Here is a 27,157-nt window from a genome sequence, read left to right as displayed (position 1 = left end):
GCCAGCCCCAGCCTCTGCTCACCTGCCACAGCATTGGCTCCCCAAAGCCTCACAGCCCCCAAAGGTGACCTGGGGGTCGCCATGCTGCTCCCTGCCCTCCTCTGCGGGACGGCATGGGCACTGGCTAACGGGTAAGCAGCCCACCCTGGGGCTCCTCGGACTAAGATCCTTCTCCTCCTGCCGCAGGCCCAGGCCCCTCTGGGGCAGCCAGACTCCTTCCCGCACCCGCTTCTCTCAGCCTGTGTAACTTAGCCTCCCCCTCAGCTAACTAACTCTCCACGGGGAGTGGGGTCACAGGATAGGGCCTCCCAGAGAGACGCGGACAGTGGCCGAAGCTGTCGCTCCCCATCTATGGGCAGGCAGTGGTGTGAGTGGACAGAGACCATCCTGGTGGAGGAGGAAGTAACCCCCCGTCAGGAGGACCTGGTGCCCTGCACCAGCCTCCATCATTGCCAGCGCCGGGGCTGGAGGCTGGACTTGACTTGGAGTGGCCGTGCAGGGCTCTGCCCCATCTACAAGTGAGTGACGTGGAGCCTGGGCTAGCTGCCGAGCAGGAGAGAGCCGTGGGGTGACATCCTTAGAATAGGGGAGGACTGAGTGGTGACCTGGAGAAGCGGGCATTTGGGAAGCAGGTCGTGGGTGGGCTCCAGAGGGGCGGAGGGTGGGGGTGGGGGTGGGGGATGAGTGGGCACTTCCATGGGCAGTGCAGGGAGAGTCACGATGCCTGCTCCCCGTGACCCCCCTTCAGTCCGCCTTCCCGAGATCATTCTCGCTTTGGAAATGGAGACCAAGAAGGGAAAATTACACGATAAAGCCTCTCAGAGTAGGTGACCAGACTGAATGTCCCAGGCCATTCCCAGGGATGGGGCTGAACACTAACATCTTCTCCCCTCCCCCTACCTGGTGGACCCAGGTCCCCGGAAACCAGGCCTGCTCCATGGAACCTGACGGTGAGGGCTTGCTGCCCAGGCTCGGGGTGGGGGTGGGGGTACCCACTGCACCCTGGGTAAGCGCCTGAGGTTAGCCCAGATCCAGGGTTGCCTGGAGGTGGGAGTCTGCCTGGGGAGGGAAGTCCGGTCCAGGCTGACCGTCTGGCTCTGCCCATTCTCTCTTTCTACCCACCACAGCCCTTGCCGAAGCCAGCCTTGAGGGCCACTGCTTTGCCACATGGCTGTGCCAGCCGAGGGCAGGCTCAGCTAACGCTTCTGTGGGAAGCCTGGAGGAGTGCTGAGCCTGGCCTTGGGGACACAGCTGGCGGGATGGCCACTCCCAGCCCTGCCACAGCTGCTCCAGCCACAAACTCCCCGGTGGGTCCACAGATCCCAGCCTGCGGGAAAGGCACAGCCCCGGCCGTCACCTGCTCCCCCGACAGGCAGTTAGAATTCTTTTATTTTTTATTAATTAATTAATTAATTAATTAATTTTTGTCTGCGTTGGGTCTTCGTTGCTGCACGTGGGCTTTCTTGTTTTTAGTTGCAGCGAGCGGGGGCTACTTTTCGTTGCGGTGCGCAGTCCTCTCATTAAGGTGGCTTCTCTCGTTGCAGAGCACGGGCTCTAGGCACGCGGGCTTCAGTAGCTGTGGCACACGGGTTCAGTAGTTGTGGCTCACGGGCCCTAGAGCGCAGGCTCAGTAGTTGTGGTGCACGGGCTTAGTTGCTCCGCGGCGTGTGGGATCTTCCCGGATCAGGACTCAAACCCGTGTCCCCTGCATTGGCAGGCAGATTCTTAACCACTGTGCTACGAGGCTGCAGGCCAGGATGTGTGCCATCAGTTGCTGGACGGTCCATGCAGGGAATGCCATGCCCAGGTACGGGTGGGGGTGGAGGTGGCATCAGGCACTGGAGGGGTGGGAAGGGGGAGTGCTGGGGAGCTGCCAAACGGGGCACCTGGTCCAGCCACCAAATTGCTTTGGGCCGTCGGTCAGGGCGCCCCCTCTGGGAGGCTCCTATATATTATCTCTAAGGTCCCTTGCAGTGTTCTGTTTGGTTATAAACCAGGGCGTTTTGGAAGCAAGAGGAGGGAGGCGCTGATGAGTACTGGAGAAGGCTGGTTGGCTGAGGGGCTGTCCCGGTTCGGCAGGTGCCCCCTGCTGAGTACCACGAGGCCTGCCTCTTTGCCTACTGTGCTGGGGCCCCAGCGGGCAGTGGGCGGGAGGAGCGGCTGGAGGCCGCGTGCTCCACCTTGGCCAGCTACGCCCAGGATCGTGCGGCGCGGCGCATCCACGTGCGCTGGAGGAAGCCCGGCTTCTGCGGTAGGGCTCCCGCCTGTCCCTCTGTGCACAGCCTCTGGCCTCCCCACCCTGTGGAACTGGGAACTGACCGAGGGCCGTCACGTGGCTCCTGTTTCCTGAGGGGGTCCGCCACCCCCTGAGCGCCCCTCTCGGGGGGCTGCCAAGGCCTGCTGGCTCTCCAGCGGCAGCGGGATCTGGCGGGAGGAGGGAAGCTCCTTGGGCCTCACAGCCACTCCTGTGCCCGCAGAGCGCCTGTGCCTAGGGGGCCGGCTGTGCTCGGACTGCGCCTCGGCCTGCCCGCCCAGCTGCTCGGCAGTGGGCGAGGGGGGCGAGGGGTCCTGCAGGGAAGAGTGCGTGAGCGGCTGCGAGTGCCCGCCCGGCCTCTTCTGGGACCGCGCCCTCTGTGTGCCTGCCGCCCGCTGGCCCTGCTACCACCGACGCCGGCGCTACGACCCCGGTGACACCGTGCGCCAGCTGTGCAGCCCGCGGTGGGTCCACGGGCCTTGCTGGCCTTTTCGCTCGGGTTGGAGGCTCCCTGGTCCCCTCTGATCCCTCCGTTATGCTATCTCCTCAACCTGCCTCCCTTCTGGGGCCTCCCTCACAAGAGACCTGTGACCTCTCAAGGCATAAGTGACGGCCCTGCTTTAAAACCTAGCCGGTGACCTCCATCAGTTGACCTCTAGTGCTAACGGGGAGAAGGGGGTGCTGGGGGAGGGAGGGACCAGGGTTTGGGGGGGGTAGGAGGGCGTCTCCAGCTCGGTCCCTCCCCCTCCACCCCCCACCCCCTCTCCACTCCACCCCACCCCCCCTCCACTCCACCCCCACCCCCCCTCAACTCCCCCCCCAGCCCCCGCCTCCGCCGTGGGGCCGATCCGGAGCGCGCTCTCCAGTCCCTCGCGCCCACAGCGTTGGCCAGGACGGCCGCTGGCTCTGCGCGCAGGCGCCGTGCCCAGCCGAGGGCGCGGTGGGCGGGGACGGGCATTACCTCACCTTCGATGGGCGGAGCTTCTCCTTCCGCGGCCGCGCAGGTCGCCGCTTCAGCCTGGTGCAGGTGTGCAGAGGACCAAGTCCGGGAGCGGGGTGTCGTGCCAGAGCGGGGGCCCTCGCAGGGGTGCTATGGGGGAGAAGGGACTGTAAGCAAACCACTAAATAAACAGCACACACAGTCGTCCAGGGAAAAGCTGAGAGAGAAACGACTCTGGAGAGAAGATGGCAGCCGCAGACCCACAAGCCTGCCCTTTGGGTTCTTGCCCCCTCCTTAGGTTCCTGTGAAAGTCCCGCCGTCATCGCCACCCCAGCCCAGGGGCCCAAAACAAAACCCAACCTGACGGTCCTTTCTCACACACGGGACGGCTGGGCTTGTCACACGCTACTTCCTGTAAAACAACCCCAGGGGAAGTGAGGGTCCTCCTTCCTCCCAGCCCTCCCCCAATAAAGTTAGGTGACTTCCCAGCTCCAGGCCCAGGCCACCTTCTTACACACATAGGCACAAACAGGAGCTCGCACATGACATGCTCACACGTGTGCACATAGATTCAGCGTGTGTGTGTGCACGGGCACACATAGAGATGAGCATACATACCCACAGGGAGGAGGGAGAGGAGACGTGTTGCCCAAAAAGGCACACACACACCTGCACATGTGGGTGCACGCAAGCACGCGCACACACACGCGCACACACACACACACGTCACATATGCCAGCCCTTGGTGAGGGTTAAGCCCCTTACCTCACAGAGTCTGGCTGGCTGGCAGGCGGTCAGCGTACGTGCTGCGTGGAAGCTGCCCCAGTGTGTGCCGTAGGTGACCAGTAGAACAGGAGCTGCTCTCAGGGTCTGCCCCACCGCCACCATGTTCCTCACCATCAGCCCCAGGACTTCGTAAAGAGGCCGCTACTGACTGTACGGGAGCACGGGGACTGCAATGCTGGGAGCTGCCTCCACGCCATCTAGGTCTCCCTGGGGGACACCCACGTCCAGCTCAGGGACTCAGGTGGCCTCAGCTCTCAGGGTACCTACCTACCAGGCCTTCTGCTCCCAGCAGCCCTCTGGAGTGTGGCTCAGGCCCCAGGGGCCTCCTGTCATCTCTCCTCTCCCTGTGGACTTGGGCTGTGTCCAGCACCCTCCATCCACACTGCCCTGTGGTTCCTGAGCCCAACTCTCCCGCGACTCCCTCAGCCCAAATCACTGCCTCAACTTCCCCCTCACTCTGCCATCTCTGAAGCAGACATAAAGGCCTGTGGAAATTTCCCAGGGCATCTTCTGCCCCATTTTCCCTGAGGGGAAAATACAATTCATAATGTTCTGAGGGATCTGAAAGGCCTCTTGGGGTGACCAAGGCAGGCAGGCCCCTCCCAGCTCTGGACAGCCAGGGCCCAGTCCCAGCCCCTCCTGCACACTGACTCCAAGGGCAAAGGCAAAGTGGGTGCGAAGGATCATGTGGGGGTTGTAGGTGGGATGCGTGACCTCCCAGGGGTCACTCCAGTTCCCCTTGCTCAGGGTAGGCAGCCCACCATGACACAGGCCCTCCCCCCTCCTACGCCAGGTCCTTCCCCTTCTCACAGCCCCATCTTGCAATGTGCCCTCCCCCCACCGTCATCAGCCCAGCCCAGCCCTTTGGGGGTGGCCCCCTCACAGACCCCCTGTTGCAGGAGCAGTACTGGTGGACGGGCAGGATGTGGTCTTGCCCTGGAGCGGCCCTGGGGGCCTCAGCGTCTCCCGGCGCCTCTTCCACTTTCCTGCTGCTGCGCTGGCCTGGGGCCCGCATCCTCTGAGGAGCGTCTGACCCTGCAGCCTACATCACCCTGGACACCCGCCATGACCTCCAGGTGTGCCAGAGGGCGGGTGAGTGGCTGGGCAAAGCCACAGAGGGCCTGGAACCAGCAGGCTGACTTCCTGACTCCTGCTGGCAACATGGAGACCAGCATTGCCGCCTTTGCTAGCAAGTTCCAAGTGGCAGGCGAGGGAAGGTGCCCCTCGGAGGACAGCGCCCCACTTTCCCGCTGCAGCACCCACACTCAGCGTCACATTTTCGTGGAGGCAGCCTGTGCCATCTTGCATGGCCCAGTCTTCCAGGTAGCCAGCTTGGGGGCACTCCTCCTGTTTGCACCTGGAAAATGGGGTCAGTACCTGCCCTGCCCTCCTCCTGGGCTACCGGGAGGGCCCTGGTGCCGTGCCAGGACTGCTGAGCACTGGGAGGTGGCAGTGGGGACCAGAGAAGACAGGGGAATCCGTGGGGGAGGAGCCGACCCCCTTCCTCATCTCCCTCCAAGGAGTGCCACGGGCTGGTGGACGGGGCACGGTTCCACCTGCGCTGCTCGGCACCTGTGTGTGGCTGCACCCACGGCGGGGACTGCCCGTGCCCCGTGCTCGCTGCCTATGCTCGGTACTGTGCCCAGGAGGGTTCCCTGCTTTCCTGGAGAGACCAGACCCTCTGCCGTGGGTCTGCTCAGCCGGCCAGCCCCATCCCCAGGCTCTTTCTTCCAGCACCTTCTAGGAATGGCTCAGTGGGATCCAATGGCTTTGCAGCAGGGGAGGGTCCCCAGAAGGATCTCTGACCTCGGCAGTTTGCTGGGTTTGCCTTCTTTCAGAGACGTAGGGACTATCGGGTCCGGAGGGGTGGGCAGAGCAGCAGTGGCAGTGCCCCTGACCTGCATGCATCTCTGTGCCCAGCTGTCCTGTGTCCTGGTGGCCAGGAGTACCAGGAGTGTGCCCCAGTGTGCGGTTGGAACTGTGGGGAGACTGAAGGCTGTGGGGAGCTGGGCAGCTGTGTGGCCGGTTGTAATTGCCCCCCTGGGGCTGCTTTGGGACCCTGAGGGCCAGTTTGTGCCCCCCGGCTCATGCCCCTGCCAGCTTGGGGCCCATCGCTATGCCCCTGGCAGTGCTACCATGAAGGGCTGCAACCGCTGGTAAGAGCACACACCTGTGAGGGGAGGCAAAAAGCTTGGGGGTGAAGAGGTGGAGCTTAGAGAAAAGGGGCCAGGGATGTAGCTCTGTGGGTTCCGGGCCGATGGCATGCACGTCAGAATGACAAAATGCTGATAACTCGCCCTCAGTTGTGGAGCACTTTAGGGCCTATAAAGCACTTTCACGTATATTACCTTATTTAATCTTACTTAATTCTTACAATAACCTAGTAAAGTAGGAAGAGGAAGAATTGTTCCCCTTTTGCAGATGAGGAAACTGAGGCTTGGATAGGCTAAATAGCCTGCAGAGTCACGTAGCTTGTTAATGATGAAGGGCTAGAACCCAGATCTCTGAATTCCTGGTGAGTGTGGGTCCAGAGGCTCTTCAATGGGTTAGGAAGTAAAGGCAAGTTACAGACCTACAGGGGCTGTGCCAGATTCGGGCTTTGGTGGGTGAGAGTGAGACTTCAGTGAAATCCTTTTCCTGCCTGTGCTGGGAGTAGGGTTGTTCAATATCTCTGCCCCTCCCCAGAGCTCAGAGAATGGCCTCTATTGGAGTTGGGGCAGGAAAGGGTGACAGTGTCTAGCCCAGTTATGGCCAGGTGCTGGAAACACTTCCTGTGCTTGTGACAACTGGGGTCGGGGGTGAGACGTTCGGGTTCTCCAGTGTCAGAGCTGGATTTTCCCTCAACGTTAGGGGCTCCAGACCCCTGGGATCCTGAGGCTTTCCCAGGGCAGGTCAGGGGCCTGGAAGTGAGTCTGGGTTTGGGCCAGGCCCTTACCTGCCTCCCCACGTCTGACAGCATCTGCCAGGAGAGGGGCCTGTGGAATTGCACTGCTCAACGCTGCGCCCCACCGCGGGAATTCTGCCCCCGTGGGCTCGTCTGCGTCCCTGGTGCCTCCCTCCTCACCTGTGACAGCCCCAGTGTCAATGGCTCCTGCCCCCCAGGCAGCATGGGGAGGCTGTGTCTCTCCCCCAGGAGCCGTGCTGCTGGTAAGTCCTGGAGGGGGCTACCCTAACCAGAGCCCTGCCCTGACCCCTGCCTGTGTGTAACTGGTGGTGGTGGGGGATCAGGCAGTCCTCCAAGGAGCCCTTTGTCCCCGGCCTCTGCTCAGGGTGAGGGCTGCACACCTCCCGAGCTCTGTCCCTGCTGTCACAGTGGGCAGTGGTACCTGCCCAACGCTGCAATCCAGGAGGACTATAACATTTGGTATGCCCAGCCCGTGACCTGTAACCCTGTGACCTAGTGACCCCTGGCTAGGGGCTGGGGTGATGGTGGGTGGGATATCCAGACTGGCCTGGACAATGGGAGTCCTCAGCATCTCTCCAAACTGAGGGTCTGTCTGGAGTTGCTTGGAATCTGGACCGGCTGCCTCCCCTGGATACAGTTCCAGGTCCCTGTCTTCGTGAATCTGTCTCCCCTCTCCCCTTTGCCCACAGGGTGTGCCGGGGTCGGCAGTGGCGCTGCATGGGCCAGTGGTGCGACGGACGGTGCCAGGCATCAGGTGCCCCCCACTATGTGACATTTGATGGGCTGGCCCTCACCTTCCCCGGGGCCTGCGAGTATCTGCTGGTGCGAGAGGCCAGCGGCCGTTTCACGGTCTCTGCCTAGGACCTGCCCTGCGGGGCCTGCGGCATCACCTGCACCAAGGCGCTGACCGTGCGGCTGCAGAGCACCGTTGTGCACATGCTGAGAGGTGGCTGCGACATTGAAGGGTGACGTTGACAGGGAGGGGCACCCCAGGTGGCGTCACAGCTCTGCATGGGTAGCTGAGGTCTGGGGTTCCCCGTGTCTCCCCACTGCTAGCCATCAGTGCAGTGGGGCTGGCGCCTTTTCTCTTGGCTGGGAATCATAATTCTGGAAGGCTCCATGAAATTAAAGCCCAGAGAGGTCTAGTGACTAGCCCCAGGTCACACAGCTAGAGAAGCAAAGGAAAGGTTGGAGGGGAGGCTAGGAGGGCCTCGTGGGGATCTTGGAGCCCCTTTATTCCAAGGCTGAGTCGGAATGTCTCTCTCCCTCCACAGGCCAGGCAGTGACAGTGAATGGGGTGAGTGTAATGCCCCCCCAAGGTCTACACGGGCTCCGGGCTGAGCCTGCGCCGTGCTGGCCTCTTCCTGCAGCTCACCACCTGCCTGGGCCTCACCCTGCTCTGGGATGGAGGCGAGCCCCCGCCCCCAGCCATCTGACCCCCACCCTGAAGCTCCCCACAAGCTCTCACTCCTTCTCGTGTGTGGTCAGAGTCTCCAAATTATGTTTTCATAATTATATTTTTCTTCATTATGAAAGCAATACCTCCTCACCAAAGAAACAGTTTAAAAATACCAAGTTTTAGAGAGAAGAAATAAAAATAAATTTCCTAACATCCCACCACCCAAACCCAAGCAGTTGGCGATTTAGAAATAACCGTTACTGAGAAATCAAAGGAGATCAAAATAACCCCCATTGTGGGAAAAAGTCGCCTGCACTGAGGCCTCTGGGGCAGGTGGGTGTCACAGGCCGTCCTGGAGTCTGGAATCCTGCCCTTTGGAGAATTTCCCTACCCACCCCCCCCAACCTGGGTTTAGTTCGGAAAGTAGGCTCTCACTTCTTGCCCTTAGCCCCCCAAACGTAGGTCTCTTCTATCCCCACCAATCATCACCCCCGAAAGAGGGAGCCAGCGCTCCCTGGTGGATGGTGGTACTTACCTGGGAAGGTCAAGCAGGCCCACATAGTAGGTGCCTAGGTCTTCTCCCAGCCCCCTGCCCTAAAGAAGGCCTCCGGGATCCTGTCTCCACAATCCTCCCCCCTGCTGCCCTCTCCGTCCGGGTACCCGGGTCCTGGTGCAGCTGTCCCCCGAGTTCCGCGGCCGGGTGGCGGGGCTGTGTGGAGACTTTGATGGAGACGCCAGTAATGACCTTCGGAGACGCCAGGGAGTCCTGCCTGGAGCCCACGGCTGAACTGGCTGCCCACTCCTGGTGCCTCAATCCTCTCTGCCCCGAGCCAGGGGAGCTGCGGCACCCCTGCGCCGTGAGGATGGGCAGGAAAGGGGGAAGGGAGGAGGGGCAGCTGCGGAAACCCGAGGTGGGGGGTTCGAGAGGCTGGGTGCTGTGGAGGAGGTCCACCGTGGTGTGCCCGCAGGTGAACACCCCCCGGGCCGGCTGGGCCCGCGCCCGCTGCGGGGTGATGCGGCAGCCGCTCTTTGCCCGGTGCCATGCGGAGGAGCCCCCAGAGCAGCACTTCGAGTGGTGTGTGCGTGACACCCGCAGGCGAGAGGAGCAGGCCTGGGGAAGGGCTGGGCCCGAGCGCTCCCTCCCTCAGATGTGATTCAGGGGGCGACTGTGAGTGTCTCTGCTCGGCCATCGCCGCCTACACAGACGAGCGTTGCCAGCACGGCACGGGATCCACGTGCGCTGGCGCAGCCAGGAGCTCTGCCGTGAGTGTGCCCCACCCTGGGTCCCGGCTGCCCGATCCCACCACACGTTCAGCTCCTTCTAGAATACTTCTAGGCTGAGAGCCAGCCGTTCATCCATTCAAGGGCGAATACGTGTGGAGTACTTACCGTGCGCCAGACACTTCCCTAGATGAACCAAACACGGTGAAATTGCGGCTCTGTGGAGCGTGCACGTTGCAAAGAGCCTCGGGAGGGGCTCGGCAAGAGTCTACGCCACGCGCCCCCGTGCCCTCCCTGAGTGTCGCCTCAGGCTGGCTCGCCTGCTGCTCTTGCATCCTGGTGCCCTTGCACCTCAGGGACCCAAGCCTCTCTCCTCTCCACCCAGCTCTGCAGTGTGAAGGGGGCCAGGGGTATGAGGCCTGTGGCCCCGTGCGTCCCCCCCCCAACCTGCCATGACCACGGTCCTGAGCCTGGGTGGCACTGCCAGGCCGTTGCCCGTGTGGAGGGCTGCTTCTGTCCTGAGGGGGCTCTGCCGCACTGTGTGGAGGGTCAGAGCGGGCAGAGGGGAGGGGCCCACAAGGCCATGGTGACAGGGATGGCCCAGAGGCCTGCCGCGCCCCTTTTGCCAGAGCCCTGCCCTCTGTGATCTCAGGAGGAGTCCGCCTCGAGCCGGCTTCCTGCCCCTGCAAGTGGCGAGGCAGCTTCTTCCCCCCCGGGCACCGTACTGCAGAAAGACTGTGGCAACTGGTGAGTGGTGGGCCTGGGGGGAGCCCTGTGCCCCGGGCTGGCTGAGCCCAGGACACTATCCTCAGCACCTGCCAGCAAAGTCAGTGGCTTTCTGGGGATGACGGTAGCCGCGGGGAGGAGCTGGTGCCTGGCTGTGCGGAGGGAGAGGCCCCATGCCAGGAGGGCGGGCACTGTGTGCCCCACGGGTGGCTTTGTGACCACCAGGATGACTGTGGCGATGGCTCAGACGAGGAGGGTGAGCGTCCCGGGTGGCAGTGGCCGAGTGGCGGGTTAGTCCTTGAAAGTGTAACGGAAGCATGCGTCCTAGGGCGGCTTCCTAAGCTGCCGCTCCTGTTACCAGCAACTGCGACTTGTGGGCAGGGCTGTTCTGGTTTCTGGGTTTGGGGGCTTCTCTGGGACCCTTTGTCGGCATCCTCAGCCTGCATGCCCTCCCCACACCAGGCTGTGCCACCCCAGGCCGTGGGGAGGGGCAGATGTCTTGCAGCTCCGGCCACTGCCTGCCCCTGGCCCTGATCTGTGATGGGCAGGACGACTGTGGAGACGGGACGGATGAGCAGGGCTGCCCGTGCCCCCAGGACTCGCTGGCCTGCGCTAACGGGCGCTGCCTGGCCCCCTGCCCTGCTCTGCGATGGGCCCCCTGACTGTCCGGACGCTGCTGACGAGGAGTCCTGTTGGGGTTAGCGGTCCCTACCCCGGACTCCAGTCCACCAGGCGTCCCCTTCCGAGAGACCCATCTTGTGGGCCCCCACCTGTCTGCCTCCCCTCCTTCACCAATCCAGCTTCCAGCTGAGAAATGGGCACCTGTGGGTGTGTGAGTGAGGGCACCCCAAACAGTGAGGAAAAGGGGCTGTGCCCTGGGACCAGCGCCTTTCTCTGGCTACAGGGCAAGTGAACTGCACCCCTGGGGAGGTGTCCTGCATCGATGGTGCCTGCGTGGGGACCATCCACCTGTGTGATGGAATCTGGGACTGCCCAGATGGAGCCAACGAGGGGCCAGGGCACTGCCCGCTCCCCTCTCTGCCCACTCCCCCGGCTGGTACCTTGCCTGGCCCCTCTGCTGTCTCCAGGGAGACTGCACCTACTCCCCAATTCAGCGTCAGCCCCGGTGAGTCTCCTGGAGGGAAGGGGGTGAGAAAATGGGGTCTGGAGGCCTGGAAGGGAGGGGACAGCACCTCAGAGGGAGGCCTTGGGGCAGATGCTGGGGGTGGGAAGGAGCAGGGCCCAGACTCAGCCTCCTGGAGACACTGGAATGAAGGAAGTGAAGAGCGTTTGCGGGGGACTGAAAGAGTCCAGACTTTATTCCCAGAAGTTCAAGGCCCCCCTCTAAACCGACTGGCGTCTAACGGGAATTCTTGGATGCGGCGGGAGAGCTTTTGGAAAACCCGTAGGGCAGCAAAAAGCGGGAGCGGCTGGACTTGGGGAGGGCCGGGCGCAGGTAGGGGGCCGGAAGGGCCTGGAGGGGGAGCGGAGCCGGAGGCGGTGGAAGGGCCCGGCGGCCTGCAGGCATCCCCGGGCGCCCCGCCGGGGTGGAGCGCGTAAGCCCCCGCAGCGCCGCCCTGCGGCCTCTTCGCGAGCGGCGGCGGCAGCGGCGAGTGCGCCCCGCGGGGCTGGCGCTGCGACGGCGAGGACGGCGAAGACGGCCGCGACCGGCCCTGCGCGCCGCACCTCCCGCCCTGCGCCCGCGGCCCGCTCTGTGTGGCCCCCGCGCAGCTGTGCGACGGCGCCGCACACTGTCCCCACGGCTCGGACGGGGACCCCGGCGCCTGCGGTTCGGGGTGGCGCTCGCTAGAGAGCGACTCAGGTCTGGGGGCCGCCGAATCTGAGCGAGTTTTGTCCTCCTTGAATCTTTTCCCGGAAACTCTCTTTGAACACTCTTGCCTGCCCGCCCAGCCCCGGGGGAGAGAAGAAAGGGCTTTTGTCTTTGCCCACATTTGGGCTGGATGCATTAGAGGGTGGGCAGTGAGTGTCTCTGCCGCAGGGGGTGGGGGGGGCAGTTTGGGGGGGCTCCCCCCAGCTTCTCCCTACCAGGCCTCGGGGTCCCCTCTGTGTCCCCGCAAGTCAGACCTTCACGGCCTGGCCACCTGGTGGCGGCTGGGCACTGTCCACAGGCCCCATCTCCTCCCCTGTGGCCTGCCCCCACTGGACCCCTCACAAAGGTGTCTGAGCCAGGCTGTGTCCCCTGAGGGTTTTGCCTCATACCCCCCGCCCGTGCCTCCGGCTGCCCCGCCCTCCTCTGCAGCCTCCTGCCCCCCTGCGGCAGCCTCTTCCCCTGCGGTTTGGCTCCCCAGCTGTGCCTGAACCCTGAGCGGCTCTGCGATGGGCTCCCCGACTGTCCGCAGGGCGAGGATGAGCTGGGCTGTGGTAGGCACGCTGTTCCCCTGATGGAGGCCACGGCTGGCGGAGGCCTGGGAGGTGACTCTCACTCCCACCTACCTGTTTTCTTTCGTCTTCCCTTCAGAGGGGCTGCCAGTCCCAGGAGGCCCCAACAGGACAGGGCTTCCCGGACCAGAATACTCCTACCCGGATGGCCTCTGCCTCGGTTTCCAGCTGGTGAGGGTGGGGAACGGGTGGTGCGGAAGGTAGAGCCACTGTGCCCCCAAGGCGAAAGTCGCCCTGACCCCGTTCCCTCCCCAGGTGTGCGCTGGGCAGCCTGACTGTGAATTGGCGGGGGAGGCAGGGCCCTCCTGGGAAGAGCAGTGCTGTGAGGCTTGGGGCCCCTGGAGCCCATGGGCGCTGTGCAGCCAGACGTGCGGCCCCGGGGTGCAGGGCTGCAGCCGCCGCTGCTCCCCGCCCAGTCTCCCGGTGCGGCGGCACTGCCCGGGCCCCAAGCACCAGACTCAGGCCTGCGTCACGGCCACCTGCCCAGGTGCGGGGTCCTGGGCACCAGGAGGCCAGTGGGGTGGGCGGGGCCTACAGAGAGCCGGCGGGAGGAAGGCGCTGGTCCCCGGCCCAACCTCACGGCCCACCTCCCCACCGGTCGGCCCTTTCTCCTCACAGTGGACAGTGAATGGACCTCCTGGTCTCCCTGGTCCCCGTGCTCTGAGCCATGCAGGGGCACCATGGCCCGGCAGCGGCAGTGCCGCCCACCCCGGAACGGGGGCCACACCTGTGCCGTGCTGCCTGGGGACCCTCCCAGCACCCGCCAGACCAGTGAGTGGACAGGAGGAGGGCAAGGTGGGTGAAGTGTGGAGGGGCTGCTGGTGGGCGGCTCATCCCTGAAGGGGACCCACCCTTGATGACCTCTGGTTCGGCTTCATCTCAGGACCCTGCCCTCAGGATGGCTGCCCCAATGTCACCTGCTCCGGGGAGCTGGTGTTCCATCCCTGTGCCCCTTGCCCTTTGATCTGTGATGACATCTCTGGTCAGGCCGAGTGCCCCCCTGACCGCCCTGCAGCAGCCCAGGTAAGGGAGCTCTGGGCCTGGGGTACAGCGGGCATGTCTGCCGGAACCGAGCTCTCCACAGAGAAGCCTCACCCTGGGCCTTCCCTAGGCTGCTGGCACCCCACAGGGCAGGTGCTGGGTGACAAGGGGCGGTGTGTGAGGCCGTGGCAGTGCCCCTGCCTGGTGGACAGCACCCACTACTGGCGTGGGCAGCGCATCGAGGCCGACTGCCGGCTCTGCATCTGCCGAGATGGACGGCCCCGGCGCTGCCGGCCCAACCCAGGCTGTGCCGGTGAGGCCCCCCCGGCCCTTCCTGAGGGGTCTCTGGTCTCCTCCCAGACCAGCCGGCGGAGCACCCAGCCCTGCTGCGGCCCTGACTCTTGGCCCTCCCTCAGTGAACTGTGGCTGGTCATCCTGGTCTCCCTGGACCGAGTGCCTGGGCCCCTGTGGGAGCCGCAGCATTCAGTGGTCCTTCCAGAGCGCCAACAATGTCTGCCTCGCTGGCCCACAGCTACTGCACCCGCCAGGGACCTGCGGGGACCTTGACCTCACCTCCAGCTCCCACTTGGGAAGCCGCTTGTGCTCAGGGTGCTTCCACGGGCACCACGGACCCCAGACAAGGACCCCCACACTCTGTGCCCCTATTAGTCTAAACACCAGGACTCCCAGCACATCTTTGGGGATCCCTGGCCTTCTCCTGCATCAGTTTTATGCCCTGGAGGTCCAAAAACGGGGTGCAGGGGGCCCACAAGTCCAAGGACGGGTATGGGCCCTCTGGTTTGCACCTTGTGCCTCTGGAGGTACCTGGGGTGAGGCTTGTAGGTCCCTCTGGGACCGCTCCACTGGCACAGCTTGCTTCCATACCCCTCGCTTGGGCCAGCTGCAGTTTCTTGGGTTCGGGGTGGGGTCGGGGTGACGGGGTGACCAAGTGTCCCCGTTGGCCCAGGACTTTCCAGGTTCTATCACTGAAAGTCCTGAGTCCTGGGAAACCCCTCGCTCCGGGCAAAACAGAATGGGGCGGTTGCCTAGCTGAGCCACTCAGCAGGTGAGGGGCGGTCCTCCCTCCCCCGGTCCAGCCGAGGCCCGGCGAGGGTCCGCCGAGTCGGGGATCGCTGGCGAGAGGGCCCCTGCAGGGCTGCCAGTGTCTGCACGGCAGCACGTCACGCAGCTCCCACTACTGCCCGCTGGGCAGCTGCCCCCAGGTGAGGGGGGAACAGGGGCCCTGGGGCCAGGGCAGCGGGGGCGGGGCGAGGTGTGTAGAGGCCAGGGTCGCGGGTCGGGCCAGGCAGGTGGCCAGTTCAGCACGTCTGGTCTGACTCTTGTGCCCCCAGGGCTGGGTTCTGGTGGAGGGAGTGGGAGAGTCATGTTGCCACTGTGTCCTGCCTGGTGAGTGGGTCTGCGGGGTAGCAGAGGGGCCCCAAGGGGAGGAGGGTGGTGAGGACTCAGAGGGAGCCACAGGTGGCAGCGCCGAGTTGGGGGCACCGGCTACCCCAGCCTCAGGGTGATGGGAGCCTGGGTCCTGGATGCTGGGGAAGGAAGGGGCCCTCGGGTGGGGCTGGGGGGAAGAGCGCTCGCTTGTCTCTGCTCTCCTAAGGCCAGGCCTCAATCTCTGCCTGCCTCCTCTGACCTTTTTGGGGTTTTGCGTCCCCTGTGAGGTCACCCTTGAGGACGCTTTCTTTTCTCTGGTTCTGCTGGGCTAGATCTGGTTCCTTCCCTATTCCCACTAAGAGCAGCCATGACAAAGTTGGGCTTTTCAAGAGCATCTTTACTTGGAAACTGAATTATAAATAAAACAGGAAGATACAAAGGCTCAGAAACTGATGTGCCTTTGGGTCCAGATTCCATATCTTAAAAGTGCACCCATAGGCTGCTGAGGTTAGGAGAGAGCCCGCACGCACAGTTGTACAGGTGGTTCACTGCACAAGTTACGTGGCGAGTGGGGGCTAGGCTCTAGCCTGGAGGACCGCTTCCATCCAGAGATGCCCTTTTCTCGTGCCCGCAAGGGTACCCAATTAGCGACAGCAGCCCTGGATTAGGAACTGCAGCCGCTCGGTCCTGGCCCCTGAAGTGGCTTTGGACTGGTGGTTTTATTCTACGTTCTCTTAAGTATTCAGTGGAAGTGAAAACCCCCAACTCACAACAAGAGAAAGAGGATGGGCTTTTCCAGCTGGGGAGCTGTTCCCAAAGCTCCTGGGAAGTCGTGGGCGAGAAAGTGCCCCAGGAAGTGGAGAGAGGTCAGGGAGCTGGGCCAGGGGCTGGTGTGAGCCTGAGTCTCCCCACACAGGAGACAACCCACGGTCCGCCACATGGCCCCTCCAGCCCCAAGCCCCCAGATCGGGGCCCCTCTGATCACCTACATTCTGCCTCCCCCCAGAGGTAAGAGCCACGGGCTATCGTAGGGCAGAGGGGGGATGTTGCCCAAGGGTTGTCCAACCTGGGAGGGCAAACAGGATCGCTGGGCTATACCTCTTGCCTCCATGGGGAGGATGGTTTGCCTAAGCATCTAGACGTCATCCCGGCCTAAGTTGCCTCTCCATCGCTGCCTTTCCTGAACCAGCCTTCTGTCCCTGTTGACACCGCAAGGTCAACTGTGTGGGCCCTTCAAATCCCCCAACTCCCCTCGTGCCTTCCTAACTATGCCCCTAGCAGGCTCCTGCCAGCCTCTGCCCTCCCCCAACTCCAGCCCCTCTCTCATGCACCCAGATCCCTGCTATTCTCCCCTGGGCTTGGCCCAACTCCCCGAGGGGAGCCTGCATGCTTTGCCCCAGCAGCTGGAGCGCCCCACCTGGGCTGCCATCCTAAGGCCTCCCACGGAGGCACCTGGGCAGCAGGGCTGGAGCCCCGTAGAGGAAGCTTATACTCAGTGGCACGCCCAGCCCCCCTACTTGCAGCTGGACCTGCTATGGCCCTGGAACCTCACTGGTGCGTGGGGAGGGGGCAAGGGCTGGGGGAGGAGGTGGCAGACGGTGGATGGAGGTAGCGGTGGCGTTGGAGGTTGGTGGGCTGGGGTAGTGTTCACTCTGACCCCTGTCCCTCCCCCCAGGCATCGTGCTCATTTGACTGATGGGGAGACTGAGGCTCAGCTGGGAGAGGTGATTTATGATGGAACTAGAGCCTGGAGTGGGGGCGTTCTACGTTCTCCTTCCAGTTGCCTCTTTGTCTTTCCTGAGTGTAATTCACTTCCTGGGGTGCACTTGCTTTCTGCTCAGAAACCTCGAAGCATCCAACACTCAAAACTGATACCAGGATCTGCCAGTAGAGGGCGCGCTAACCCCGTTCCCTCTGTTTTTTTTCAATTTTCCGTTCTTTTTTCTTTCTTTTCAGTTAATTTTCTTCTTTCATTTTATTTTCTGTCCCCTGGTCCTCCCCCCAGTTCCCTCCTTCATTCTTCCTCTCCCCCTGCCCCTTTCTCTTTTGCCTTTTCTCTCTTAGATTTTTTTTTTTCTGGAGTGTCCACAAATTTGACAAGTGGGCTTTAAAACATTTTTATTGGAGAAAACTAAAAGGGAGGAAATACTAAGAGAAAGATCCAGGAGACTCAAGCTAGTGTCTACTCCTTCTGAACAGATGAGGCACCCACCTCTTCCTCCACGCCCTGCCCTCACTTATCCCCACACCACCCACGGCCTTGTCAACCCCTCCCTGTCACCCCAGGGACCCTGCTCCCTGAGCTCCTCTGCAGCCCCACGACCTTCCCAGCCGCGCCCCGAGCTGATGCCTCTCCCAGGTGGGACCCCGGGGGAGAAGTGAATGTGCCTAGGCTGAGCTGTCAATCTCTGTGTCCCCTGGGCAAGCAGTGGCTGGACAGTGCACAGGGCCCTGCTTCCTGCCCCGAGGGGGACTGACCAGCCCTCCCACCCTGGCTGCTGCTGCAGAGCACTGAACTCAGGGCGCGTGGCTCTGCTCTGCCAGCCCCGTGACCAGCACATGACCCCGGGCGAGTGGCATTCAGTATGGGCCTCTGTTTTCCTGTTTGTAAAATGTTGATTGGTCTGGAAATTCTTTTTTTTTTTTTTTTTTTTAATTTTTATTTATTTATTTTTGGCTGTGTTGGGTCTTCGTTTCTGTGCGAGGTCTTTCTCCAGTTGTGGCAAGCGGGGGCCACTCTTAATCGCGGTGCGCGGGCCTCTCACTATCGTGGCCTCTCTTGTTGAGGAGCACAGGCTCCTGTGGTCACCCTGGACCCCATGGAGCGAGTGCTTGGCCTCCTGTGGCCCTGCCCGACGCCACCGGCACCGCTTCTGCACCAGGACCCCGGCGTTACACCATCCAGCTTGGCACTGCTGCCCCCACTGGCTTCAGCCCCACCTCCTTGCCCAGGCCCTGAGGCAGAGGAGGAGCCTTGCCTCCTGCTGGGGTGTGACCGTGAGTCCTGTGGAGCCCGGATGTGGCCTCTGCGCCCTGTGGATGCCTGCCGCCTTGCACCAGCCAAGCCCCCGCCACTCCTGTGTGGGCGGCCTCCAGAGCCGGACCCCACCCCAGGGCCTGGGGGATTACTGCGAGGGGCCTCGGGCCCAGGGGGCCGCCTGCCAGGCTCTGCCATGCCCAGGAACCTGCTGGCGACGGGGCTGGGTCAGGGGGCAGAGGTGGGAAAGCTGTAGGGAGCATGACGGGGAGAGGGGCCTGGGTGGGCCGGGGTAGGCGACCCACCCAGCTCCCTGCCTATCCTGTCCCCTCCCCCCAGTGACCAACTGCACCGCCATCCAAGGGGCCGAGTACAGCCCCTGTGGCCCTCCCTGTCCTTGCTCCTGTGACGACCTCGTGGTGAGTCTGGGTTCCTGAGGGTCACTTTGCGGGACGGCAGGGTGTGGCTTTGGGGTGTGGCCCCTCTGACCTGGGATTGCCCCGCAGTGGTGAGAAGGGGCGGGGTCAGCGCCCATCAGGGTCCCACTTGCTCCAGAGAGAAGTGGGAGCGAGCCTCACCCAGCAGCCCTTGCCTTCCTTACCGCAAACGTTTCTCAGTTTAAACGTTTTGTGACAGAAGCAGCATAAACACATAGGCTGGGGCAATCATCCCGTTATATCATCGTAAACCCCAGGGGCGTATCGGCGCACAGGCCTTGCCTCCGTGCGCGCGCGTGTGCGCCTGCGTCTGCGGGGGTGTGGGTCTATCCTCTGAGCGCCCGCCCAGGACCATGGAGAGGGACACAGGCAGGCCGCTGGGGTCTCTGTCCAGCGGCGCCTGCGCGGTGGTGAGGAAGCCGACCCGAATCAAAAATGCTGAGAGAAGGGCTGGGGAGAAGGGACGCGCTTGGAGGCCCTGCTCGGACCTGTCCAGGGAGGTCGGGAGGCTCCCACACGAGGGCAGGACGAGGAGGCGGTGCCTGGTCCCGGCCTCCCCCAGGGAGCCCCAGCGCCTTCCCAAACGCCCCCCTCCCCCCAGCTTTCTAGTCGCCTGCTCCCTACGTTCTAGGAGGTCTGGGAGATGCCTCGGTCCCCACTCATCCCTCCATGGGGTTCACGTTTGGAGGCCACTCCGCCCAGGGAAGCTCCTCTCAGGCTCTCCTCTCCCTCCCCCTCCTCCCCTGGAGGAGAAACTCCGGTGGAAGCGTGGCATAAACTGAGTGTAGAACGTAGCAGTTCTGAACTGGAGTCTCGCACCTTCTCCCCTCTGCCCCCCTCCCCCTCCACTTCATCTTCCCTCCCGGGCGCCCCTTCCTGGTCCCCTCGACCCTGCTTTCCGCTGACCGGGGCCCTCCCTTGCTGTCCCCCAGCACTGGGTTTGGCACTGCCAGCCAGGCGGTTACTACCCGCCGGGCCAGGTGCTGAGTGCCGACGGCGCTGTCTGCGTGCAGCCCAGCCACTGCAGCTGCCTGGGCCTGCTGACCCGGGAGCGGCACCGTCCCGGCACTCAACTGGCGAGGCCCGATGGCTGCAACTGCCGGTGAGGCGGGTGTGCGGGCAGGATGCAGGATGCAGGGACAGGTGCAGGGGTGAGGACACCTGAGCTCTCCCGGTCTCAGCGGATGCATGCTAGGCTCCCACAAGCCCTGAGGAGATGTGGCAGGCCCCCTAACCCCTTGTCTGACAGGTGGGGAAACCGAGGCAGCCAGCTCCGCAGTTCTGGGAGACTTTGGAGGGCTGGGCGTGTGCTGTGAGGGGGAAGGGGGCGGCGGTGTGGTGTTTCCTCCCACTGTCTGGCCCCTGTCAGCAGCAGCGCCCTGTGATCATTTCCCCATAGGACAGAGTCCGCAGGACACCTGAGAGGGCCCTGAGTGGGTCAGGGAGCAGGGGCTGGAGGCGCTAGAGGACGGGGAGGGTGACTGAGACCTCAGAGGGAAATGGGGCCAGGCGGATGGAAGGGAGGGCCGATTGGGAGGGGTGTGTGCGGAGGACCCGGCGGGACTGAGCTGCCCTCTCCCTCCTGTGCCTGCGTGCCCCGCCCAGCACCTGCTCCGAGGGCAGGCTGACCTGCACAGACCTGCCTTGCCCAGGTATGCACCCTGCTCCTGGGGCCCCTGGGAGGACGGCAGTGTTTCGTGTAGAGGAGGGGAGCAGCTGTGCTCCCGGCGCTGCGCCCGGCCGCCCTGCCCCAGACCGCCCGCCTGAGCCGCGTCTGCTGCACCCAGGCCTGCAGAGGTGAGTCCCAGCCCAGGCTCTGCCCTGGACACTCCGACTGAGCTGATTCCCACTCTGGCCTTGGACCCTGACTCACAGGTGCCTTTTGACCTCTCCCGTGCCATCCCCACAGGCTGCCCCTTACCCAGGCCAGTGATGGGCAAGTGAAGGAGGAAGGAGGCTGGCTGGGGCTGTGCTGAGGTGTGGGGGGAACGCAGGAGCAGGCGTGGCACAGGCCCTGAGGGGCAGGCTCGGGAGGGTGTTGTTGGCCTGTCTGGGGGCGGGCGCCGGGGTGAGTAGAGGCAGGCCTCAGGGTGGGCACAGGAGGCAGTGAGGGCAGCGGGGCTGGAGCTGGGCACTGACGCAGGTGCTGCCTCAGAGGCAGGCTGCCCGGCCGGGCGTCTGTACCGGGAGTGCCAGCCTGGCGAGGGCTGCCCCTTCTCCTGCGCCCACATCACTCGGCAGGTGGGCTGCTTCTCTGCTGGCTGTGAGGAGGGCTGTCACTGTCCCGAAGGCACCTTCCTGCACCGTTTGGCCTGTGTCCCGGTTACAACTCACCCTGCCTGGAGCCCACGCCTCTCCCCTTCCCTGTCAGCTTTCACCTCTGCAGACCCTGTGGCCTCTGGCAGCCTCTAAGCCTCCTGACTTAGAGCTGGTGACACTGAACCCCAGGGAGGGGAAGGGACACACCAAGTCAGGAGACAGTTACTGGCAGAGTTAGACTCAGACTCAGGTGTCCTGGTTCCTGGCTGAGGCCCTTTCCTCCTCCCTCGCTCCCCGCTCCCCCGTCCCATCCTAGAAGGGCCTCTGTTGACCCTGCCGTGTCCTGGCTAAGTGCTCTGTACGGGAAGGTGCCTGGCCACCTCCGATCAGGCCCATAGCCTTGCATCGCTCACATTCAACACCCAGATGCTGTGAGCAGCAGCTTTGCCTGGGGCCGCTGGATGCTGCTCCTGGGGCCCTTGGGGGCCCTGCCCCTGCCCGCTGGCCGAGGCCGACCCCACCTGCAGTGGGACCTTCCTCCACCTGGTCACCCAGGCCTGCTCCACAGGGCCCTGCCTGGGTTAGCGCGCACGGGAAGTGAAGCCTGTTTCCTGCCTGGGGAGGATTCAGGGATCATGTGTTTTCCCAAATCCCATATTATCTCCCCCAAATATACCTGTACTGTATCTATCGCATCCCAATATTTTTTTTAGTTTTTTTCCCCTTTCCACCATCAATCCTTTAGAGCCCTTTGAGATGTGACCCTTGCTGCTGGGTGACAGGGAAGCCAGCCAGCTGGGACCTCCCAGAACCCTTGGCTTTCTTTCGCCCTTTTCCTGCTCGGGGTGTTGGCTGGGGCTGGGATAAGAGGGGAGAGCAGGTAGGGGAGAGGCTGGGGAGCCCAGAGTGGCCCCAGGCTGACCCCTTCTCCCCAGTTTGGTCTCTAGAGGAGTGTGTGTGGAGCATCTGGACGCGGTGCTCATGCCAGGTGCTGGTCCAGCAGCGCTACCGACACCAGGGCCCAGCACCCGGAGGGCCCCCCCGCACACGACTGGACGGCCACTTCCGGCCTTGCCTCATCAGCAGCTGCTCTGTGAGGCCCCAGGAGCAAGAAGCCAGGGAGCTGAACGCTGACAGGGACCTCCCGGGCTCCCCACTCGGCCTCCCGGCTCCTCTTAGAGCGATGCTTAACGTCCCCAGGACCTCAGAGCGGTTGCCCGCGCCTGCACTGAGCCCGCCCTCGGCAGCGCAGTTACCCCTGGCCTTGCCCTCAGCAGCCCCCTCCTCACAGAGGCTCCTCCCCGGCCCCCCGCCCCCAAGCCGTCACAGTTCTCCCACTTGGCAGCCACAGGCCCAGTTGTGGCTTTATGTCCGCTTGTAGCTGCCCCCAGGCACAGTGGGTCTTGCCCACCTCCTGCCCTAGCTGCCCTCTGTCTCTGCCCCTCTGCCTCCCATCTGCTAATCCCTGGAGCACCTGCCAGTGCCAGGCCCCGAACCCCATGCAGCTCCCTGGCTCTCCACGGTCCATACCGTCCTCACCCATGCCTGGAGGCACCCACAGGGGCTGAGTGGGTGCTGGATGGGGCGACACTGGTCTGTCCTTACATGCAGCAGGGGGACAATCTCGCACTCTTCCTGGGTCACCTCAAGGGGATGTGATGGGACTATGCGCTGTGCTCTCTGGGCTTGGGGAGCGGAGGGTGTCTCCGGGCTGCCCCCCACCAGCCTGCCTGCCTCTCCCCGCGGAGGACAGCTGCGCACCTCCTTCTGAGTTCCAGGCCTGCGGCTCCCTCCGCGCTGGGCTCTGTGCCACACACCTGCCACCCTGCCAGCCTGGCTGCTACTGCCCCGAGGTGACGAGGTGACACATGCAGCTAGGGGAGACGCCCCAGGAGGAGGGGACCCTGTCCACCCCCACGCCTCCTTCCCTCCGTGACGTCCAAGATGAACCCCTCTCCTGCAAACCTGCGGTACTCGGGGCCTTGACAGCTCTCACGTTCGGCCTCGTGGCCGCTCACCCATGCCTTGGTTCAGCAGCACACACGTGCAGCTGCTGTGGGCCCTGCACGGTGCCGGCACTAGGATGATGAAATGGTTGCCACACAGCCCTGTCCTGGTGTCCCCTTCTGCACAGAGGCTGCTGGAGCAGGCTGGAGGCTGCGTTCCCTCAGAGCTGTGTAACTACCGGCACATCTCAGGAGAAGGAGCTGGGGTGACCCTGGCCCCCGGGGACCACCTGCAGCTGGGCTGCAAAGAGTGGTGAGTGTTGGGGGCAGGGAAGGTGGCACCAGAGCGCTGGGACCAGAGAGTGGAACGGGGAGGGGGAGGGGTTCCCCAGGGCAGCCGCGCAGAGAAGGCCAAGCTAAGCCCCACGGGCCTGGTCCCAGCTTCCTCTTGCTCCAACTGAGCCCAGAGCCCAGGTTACCCCTACGTGAGCCCCCTGCCCACGGCGCTGGGCTGGGTCCTGCCTCCTGAGCCCACCCTGACTGCCCCCTCCCACAGTGAGTACCAGCGTGGGGAGCAGCAGCGCACCAGCCGGGGCTGTCAAGGTAACTCGGGACCAGGGGGACCAACAGTCCCCGTTTGCCCAGGGTGGAGGGGTGGGTTTCCGGGACTTGGAACTTTAGTTTCTAGGACAAGTATGGTCCCGGACAAACCAGGATGGTTGGTCACCCTGCCCTGGCCCCCTACACCTCCCTCAGCCTCTCCTGTTTCCAGACCTTCCTGGTCACAACCTGAGCCCCTCCCTCCCTATCTACTGTGGTCTCTGGGTCTGGGGGAGGGTCCCGGGAAGGATGCTCACGTGCCGCCCTTCCTAGGTCTTCTGCCTCTGAGCCGCTGGTCCGAGTGGTCACCCTGTGGGCCCTGCCTCCAGGACTGCCCTAGAGGAGCACTGGCCCGGGGACCCAGCTGGCCTCTCCTCCACCTCGGTCCCCACGCTGGCTTCAGAGCAGCACCGCTGCCGCCCCTGTTTGGACCCCGAGACGGGGAGGCCATGGGCCGGGGATCCAGACCTCTGCACTGTGCCACTCAGCCAGCAGCGTCTCTGCCCAGACCCTGGAGCCTGCCAAGGTGATGGGAGGGGCGGAGGCCACAGGGGGAGGGGCCTGGAAAGCGGTGGAGTGGGGCCTGGCCAGGTAGGGCTGGGCCGCGTTATTCACGTCAGCGTCCCAGCAGTTAGCTGGCCTGCTCGCCCTCCAGCTAGTCCCCAGGGCCTGCTGGATTTGAGGCTGGAGGGCCAGCAGCTAGAAGGTGAGGAAGGGGGCTCAGCTGGAGGCAGGAGGCAGGCCTTGGGACCGACTTCCGCTTCTTCTCCCCAGATTTATGCCAGTGGAGTCCTTGGGGGGCCTGGAGCCGCTGCCAGATACCCTGCAGTGGGGGGTTCCAGCTGCGCTGGAGGAGGCTGCCAGGGGCCATGGGCTCAGACTGAGAGCTGCAACATGGGGCCTTGCCCAGGTAGCCGGCTCCAGCATCGGAGAAGGGGCCAGGGGTATGGCACCTGACGGGGATGCTGCCTCTGGCCCTGGAGGTGCCCAGGGAAGGCTCGGGACTCACGAAGTCCCGACACAGACTCCTACCTTCTGGTCCGCAGGAGAGAGCTGCGAGGCCCGGGACCCCGTGCCCACCCTGGACCGTGCCGACCACTGCCCGAGAAGCTGTGCCGACCTCTGGGTCCGCGTGCAGTGTCTGCAGGGACGGTGCCACACAGGTGGCGGGCAGACGGCTGGGCCATGAGTTATAGGGCAGCTGAGTGGATCTCTGAGTCACTTTCAGCAACCAGCTGGGGGTCCTGCCCGAGTGAGCCTTAGTCAAGACAGGCTGCATCCTAAGGATGCTCTCAGGAAGCCTTAAAGTTTCCCAGGGGGTCTTCCCTGGTGGCACAGTGGTTGAGAGTCCGCCTGCCGATGCAGGGGACACGGGTTCGTGCCCCGGTCTGGGAAGATCCCACATGCCGCCATGGCCACTGAGCCTGCGCGTCCAGAGCCTGTGCTCCGCAACGGGAGAGGCCACAACAGTGAGAGGCCCGCGTACCGCAAAAAAAAAAAAAAAAAAAAAATAGTTTCCCAGGGTGGTGCCCACACCCAGGGCAGGTGGAGAACAGGTCACGTGGGGGGAGGGGCGGGAGGAAGGGTGCTCCAGGGCTGCCTGAGGCTTTGGACTCCAGCTGGCTAACAGAGGGATCCGTCACGTGCGCCCGCCCCAGCCCCAACCCTGCTTGTCCTCCCCGACCGCTCTCCCAGGCTGCCGCTGTCCCCCTGGCCAGCTGGTACAGGATGGGTGCCATGTGCCCATGTCTTCTTGCTGCTGTGGCCTCCCCAGCCCCAGTGCTTCATGGGTGCTGGCTCCGGCCGAGGGGGGTGGCTGGACTGCAAAAGCTGGTGTGGCTGCCGGCCGGCGGCCAGGCAGGGACACGGGGAGCTCTGGGTGGGAGGCTCGGGCCAGGTCAGGGTTATGGGCCTTGCTGGGGAGCAGAGGCTCTGTTCACCGTGGCTCTCAAGGGTTTGAGCCCTTTCTGCACACCGCTGCCACAGCACCTGTGTTAACGGGTCCCTGGTGTGCCGCCCCCATGAGCGTCCAGCCCTCGGGCCTTGGTCAGCCTGGAGCAGCTGCAAGGAAGGTCCTGCGGGGGCACCGTGCCAGGCCCAGGACACGGAGCAGCGGCAGGAACGTAACCTGCAGCCCTGCCCCGGTGAGCACCCAGGGCGCTGGGTGCCTGCTGTTCCCTGCCGTGCTGCCGAGCCCAGGACCCGTCCCGGCTGATCGCCACGGCCGGCGGAGGGTCCCGAGGCAGCCCCCTCCCTGGGACACCACCTCACTCTCTGCGCTCCCCCCAGAGCGCCCACCTGGCCAGGTGCTCAGCCCCCGTGCGACCTCGTGCCCGCGCCTGTGCTCGCACCTGCAGCCTGGCACCCTCTGCATGCAGGAGCCCTGCCAGCTTGGCTGTGACTGCCCTGGAGGGCAGGTGGGTGTGGGCACCATGCCCTGACTCTCCCGTGAGGGAGCAGGCAGGTGGGGGGAAGGGGGGATGGTCCAAGTGTAACCGGAGCCTGCCCCGCCCCGACAGCTGCTGCGCTACGGCACGTGTGTGCGCCCAGCTCTGCCCTGGGGCCTCAGCTTGACCCCTGAAGAGCAGGGCCGGGAGCTGCCCCCAGGGACTCTGCTCACCCAGAACTGCACCCGCTGGTGAGGGCTGGGGGCGTGGGTGGGGATGGAGGGCGGGGCTGCTGAGAACGGGGGCGGGGAGGAAGGCGTGGCAGGCATCTGAACAAGAGCAGTCTCTTCCCAGTGTCGGCCAAGGCGGAGCCTTCAGCTGCCCCGTCGCTGGCTGTCGGGGTGAGATGTGGGCTGCCCACATCCCTGCTGGTCCCTCCAAAGCCAAGGCCAGGCTGGCCCTGATAAGGGGAGAGGGGCCTGCATGTCCTAGGCGGTGCTACCTCCACTTACCAAGCTGGGCCCCGCTAGTATTTGGGAGGGTGGATAGAGCAGAGAGGTATATTCGGAAACCCAGAAGTCTGGAGGCTGCTGGAGCCAAGTGGGCAGCGCTGGGGACAGGAGCAGGGACCCAAGGGTGCCCAGTGTGGGAGGGGGGAGAATCGAGGCTGCACCCAGGGCTGACCCGAGTGGTGGGCTCCGTGGTCTTCCCTGGCAGAGTGCCCCCCCCCCGCGGAGAAATGTGGCAGCAGGTGGCCCCCGGGGAGCTGGGGCCCTGTGAGCAGACGTGCCGGGAGCCCAACGCCACGGAGACTCAGGGCAGCTGCAGTGCGGGGCAGGCCCCGGGGGCCCCTGCGTGCCTGCAGACCACTGCGAGTGGTGGCACCACGGGCGTCCCCACCCGGTGTGACACCACAGCCCTCCACGCCCCCTAGCCCTTCTTTTTTTTTTTTTTTTTTGTGGCACGCGGGCCTCTCACTGTTGTGGCCTCTCCCGTTGCGGAGCACAGGCTCCGGACGCGCAGGCTCAGCGGCCATGGCTCACGGGCCCAGCCGCTCCGCGGTGTGTGGGATCTTCCCGGACCGGGGCACGAACCCGTGTCCCCTGCATCAGCAGGCAGACTCTCAACCACTGCGCCACCAGGGAGGCCCCACACTCTGCCTCTTTTGATAGCGCATCTCCCGCTCATTTGTCCTCTAGGAGGTGATTTCTCAAAGCGCTGACGGCTCCACTGGAAGAGGACCACTGCCTCTCACGTGGTCAACAGCATTGAGCCCTCCTCCCATGCCCACCCTACCCTCCATCCATGCACTGGTACTAGCATATCCCAAATAAAGTGGCATTGGCAGCAAGCCCGTGTGCGGAGTCTGCATCCCTGGGCCCAGAGGGGAAGGGCGGGGGGTGGTTCTGAGCCCTGGCCTGGACCAGCACAAGGACTGTCACCTGGGGAACCTCTGTGAACCCCTCATGCTAGTGAACTTGGGCAAGTCGCTTCCCATATCTGAGCCTCAGTTCCTCATCTGTAGCAGGTTGGATGTAAAATCTGAAGAT

At 63.9% G+C, this 27,157-nt stretch overlaps 1 protein-coding gene across 1 annotated transcript; it reads left to right on the top strand.

The window, feature by feature from the left end:
* Positions 1-63: 63 nt before the first annotated feature.
* Positions 64-26,541, top strand: LOC116759725 (SCO-spondin-like). Its single transcript, XM_032643773.1, is given in 75 exon segments — positions 64-131; positions 360-518; positions 914-983; positions 985-1,006; positions 1,128-1,307; positions 1,752-1,807; positions 2,080-2,251; positions 2,478-2,718; positions 3,137-3,281; positions 4,104-4,221; positions 4,880-4,950; positions 4,952-5,058; positions 5,099-5,303; positions 5,501-5,666; positions 5,901-6,016; positions 6,018-6,136; positions 6,937-7,090; positions 7,092-7,127; positions 7,250-7,344; positions 7,575-7,831; positions 8,160-8,191; positions 8,193-8,293; positions 8,939-9,053; positions 9,055-9,141; positions 9,253-9,380; positions 9,433-9,499; positions 9,502-9,547; positions 9,891-9,933; positions 9,935-10,044; positions 10,158-10,213; positions 10,215-10,252; positions 10,318-10,487; positions 10,694-10,860; positions 10,862-10,928; positions 11,136-11,351; positions 11,802-12,020; positions 12,711-12,802; positions 12,887-13,118; positions 13,250-13,402; positions 13,515-13,654; positions 13,721-13,925; positions 14,029-14,545; positions 14,710-14,765; positions 14,768-14,835; positions 14,965-15,134; positions 15,918-16,009; positions 16,337-16,555; positions 17,288-17,462; positions 17,464-17,584; positions 17,789-17,882; positions 17,885-18,012; positions 18,062-18,177; positions 18,313-18,397; positions 19,348-19,517; positions 20,021-20,060; positions 20,063-20,171; positions 20,174-20,212; positions 20,571-20,816; positions 21,114-21,254; positions 21,622-21,767; positions 22,423-22,527; positions 22,809-22,933; positions 23,177-23,223; positions 23,494-23,542; positions 23,544-23,746; positions 23,995-24,070; positions 24,072-24,130; positions 24,267-24,383; positions 24,916-25,026; positions 25,029-25,053; positions 25,207-25,364; positions 25,510-25,637; positions 25,740-25,858; positions 25,962-26,008; positions 26,327-26,541. Coding segments are annotated over 75 exon segments (9,339 nt in total). The 5' UTR covers positions 64-81.
* The last annotated feature ends 616 nt before the right edge of the window (positions 26,542-27,157 follow it).

Source organism: Phocoena sinus, chromosome 9 (genome assembly GCF_008692025.1).
Source record: "Phocoena sinus isolate mPhoSin1 chromosome 9, mPhoSin1.pri, whole genome shotgun sequence".
In the NCBI taxonomy this organism is placed as follows: domain Eukaryota; kingdom Metazoa; phylum Chordata; class Mammalia; order Artiodactyla; family Phocoenidae; genus Phocoena; species Phocoena sinus.
The sequence above is the reverse complement of the archived record's forward strand: the minus strand, read 5'-3'. Positions and strand labels throughout refer to the sequence as shown.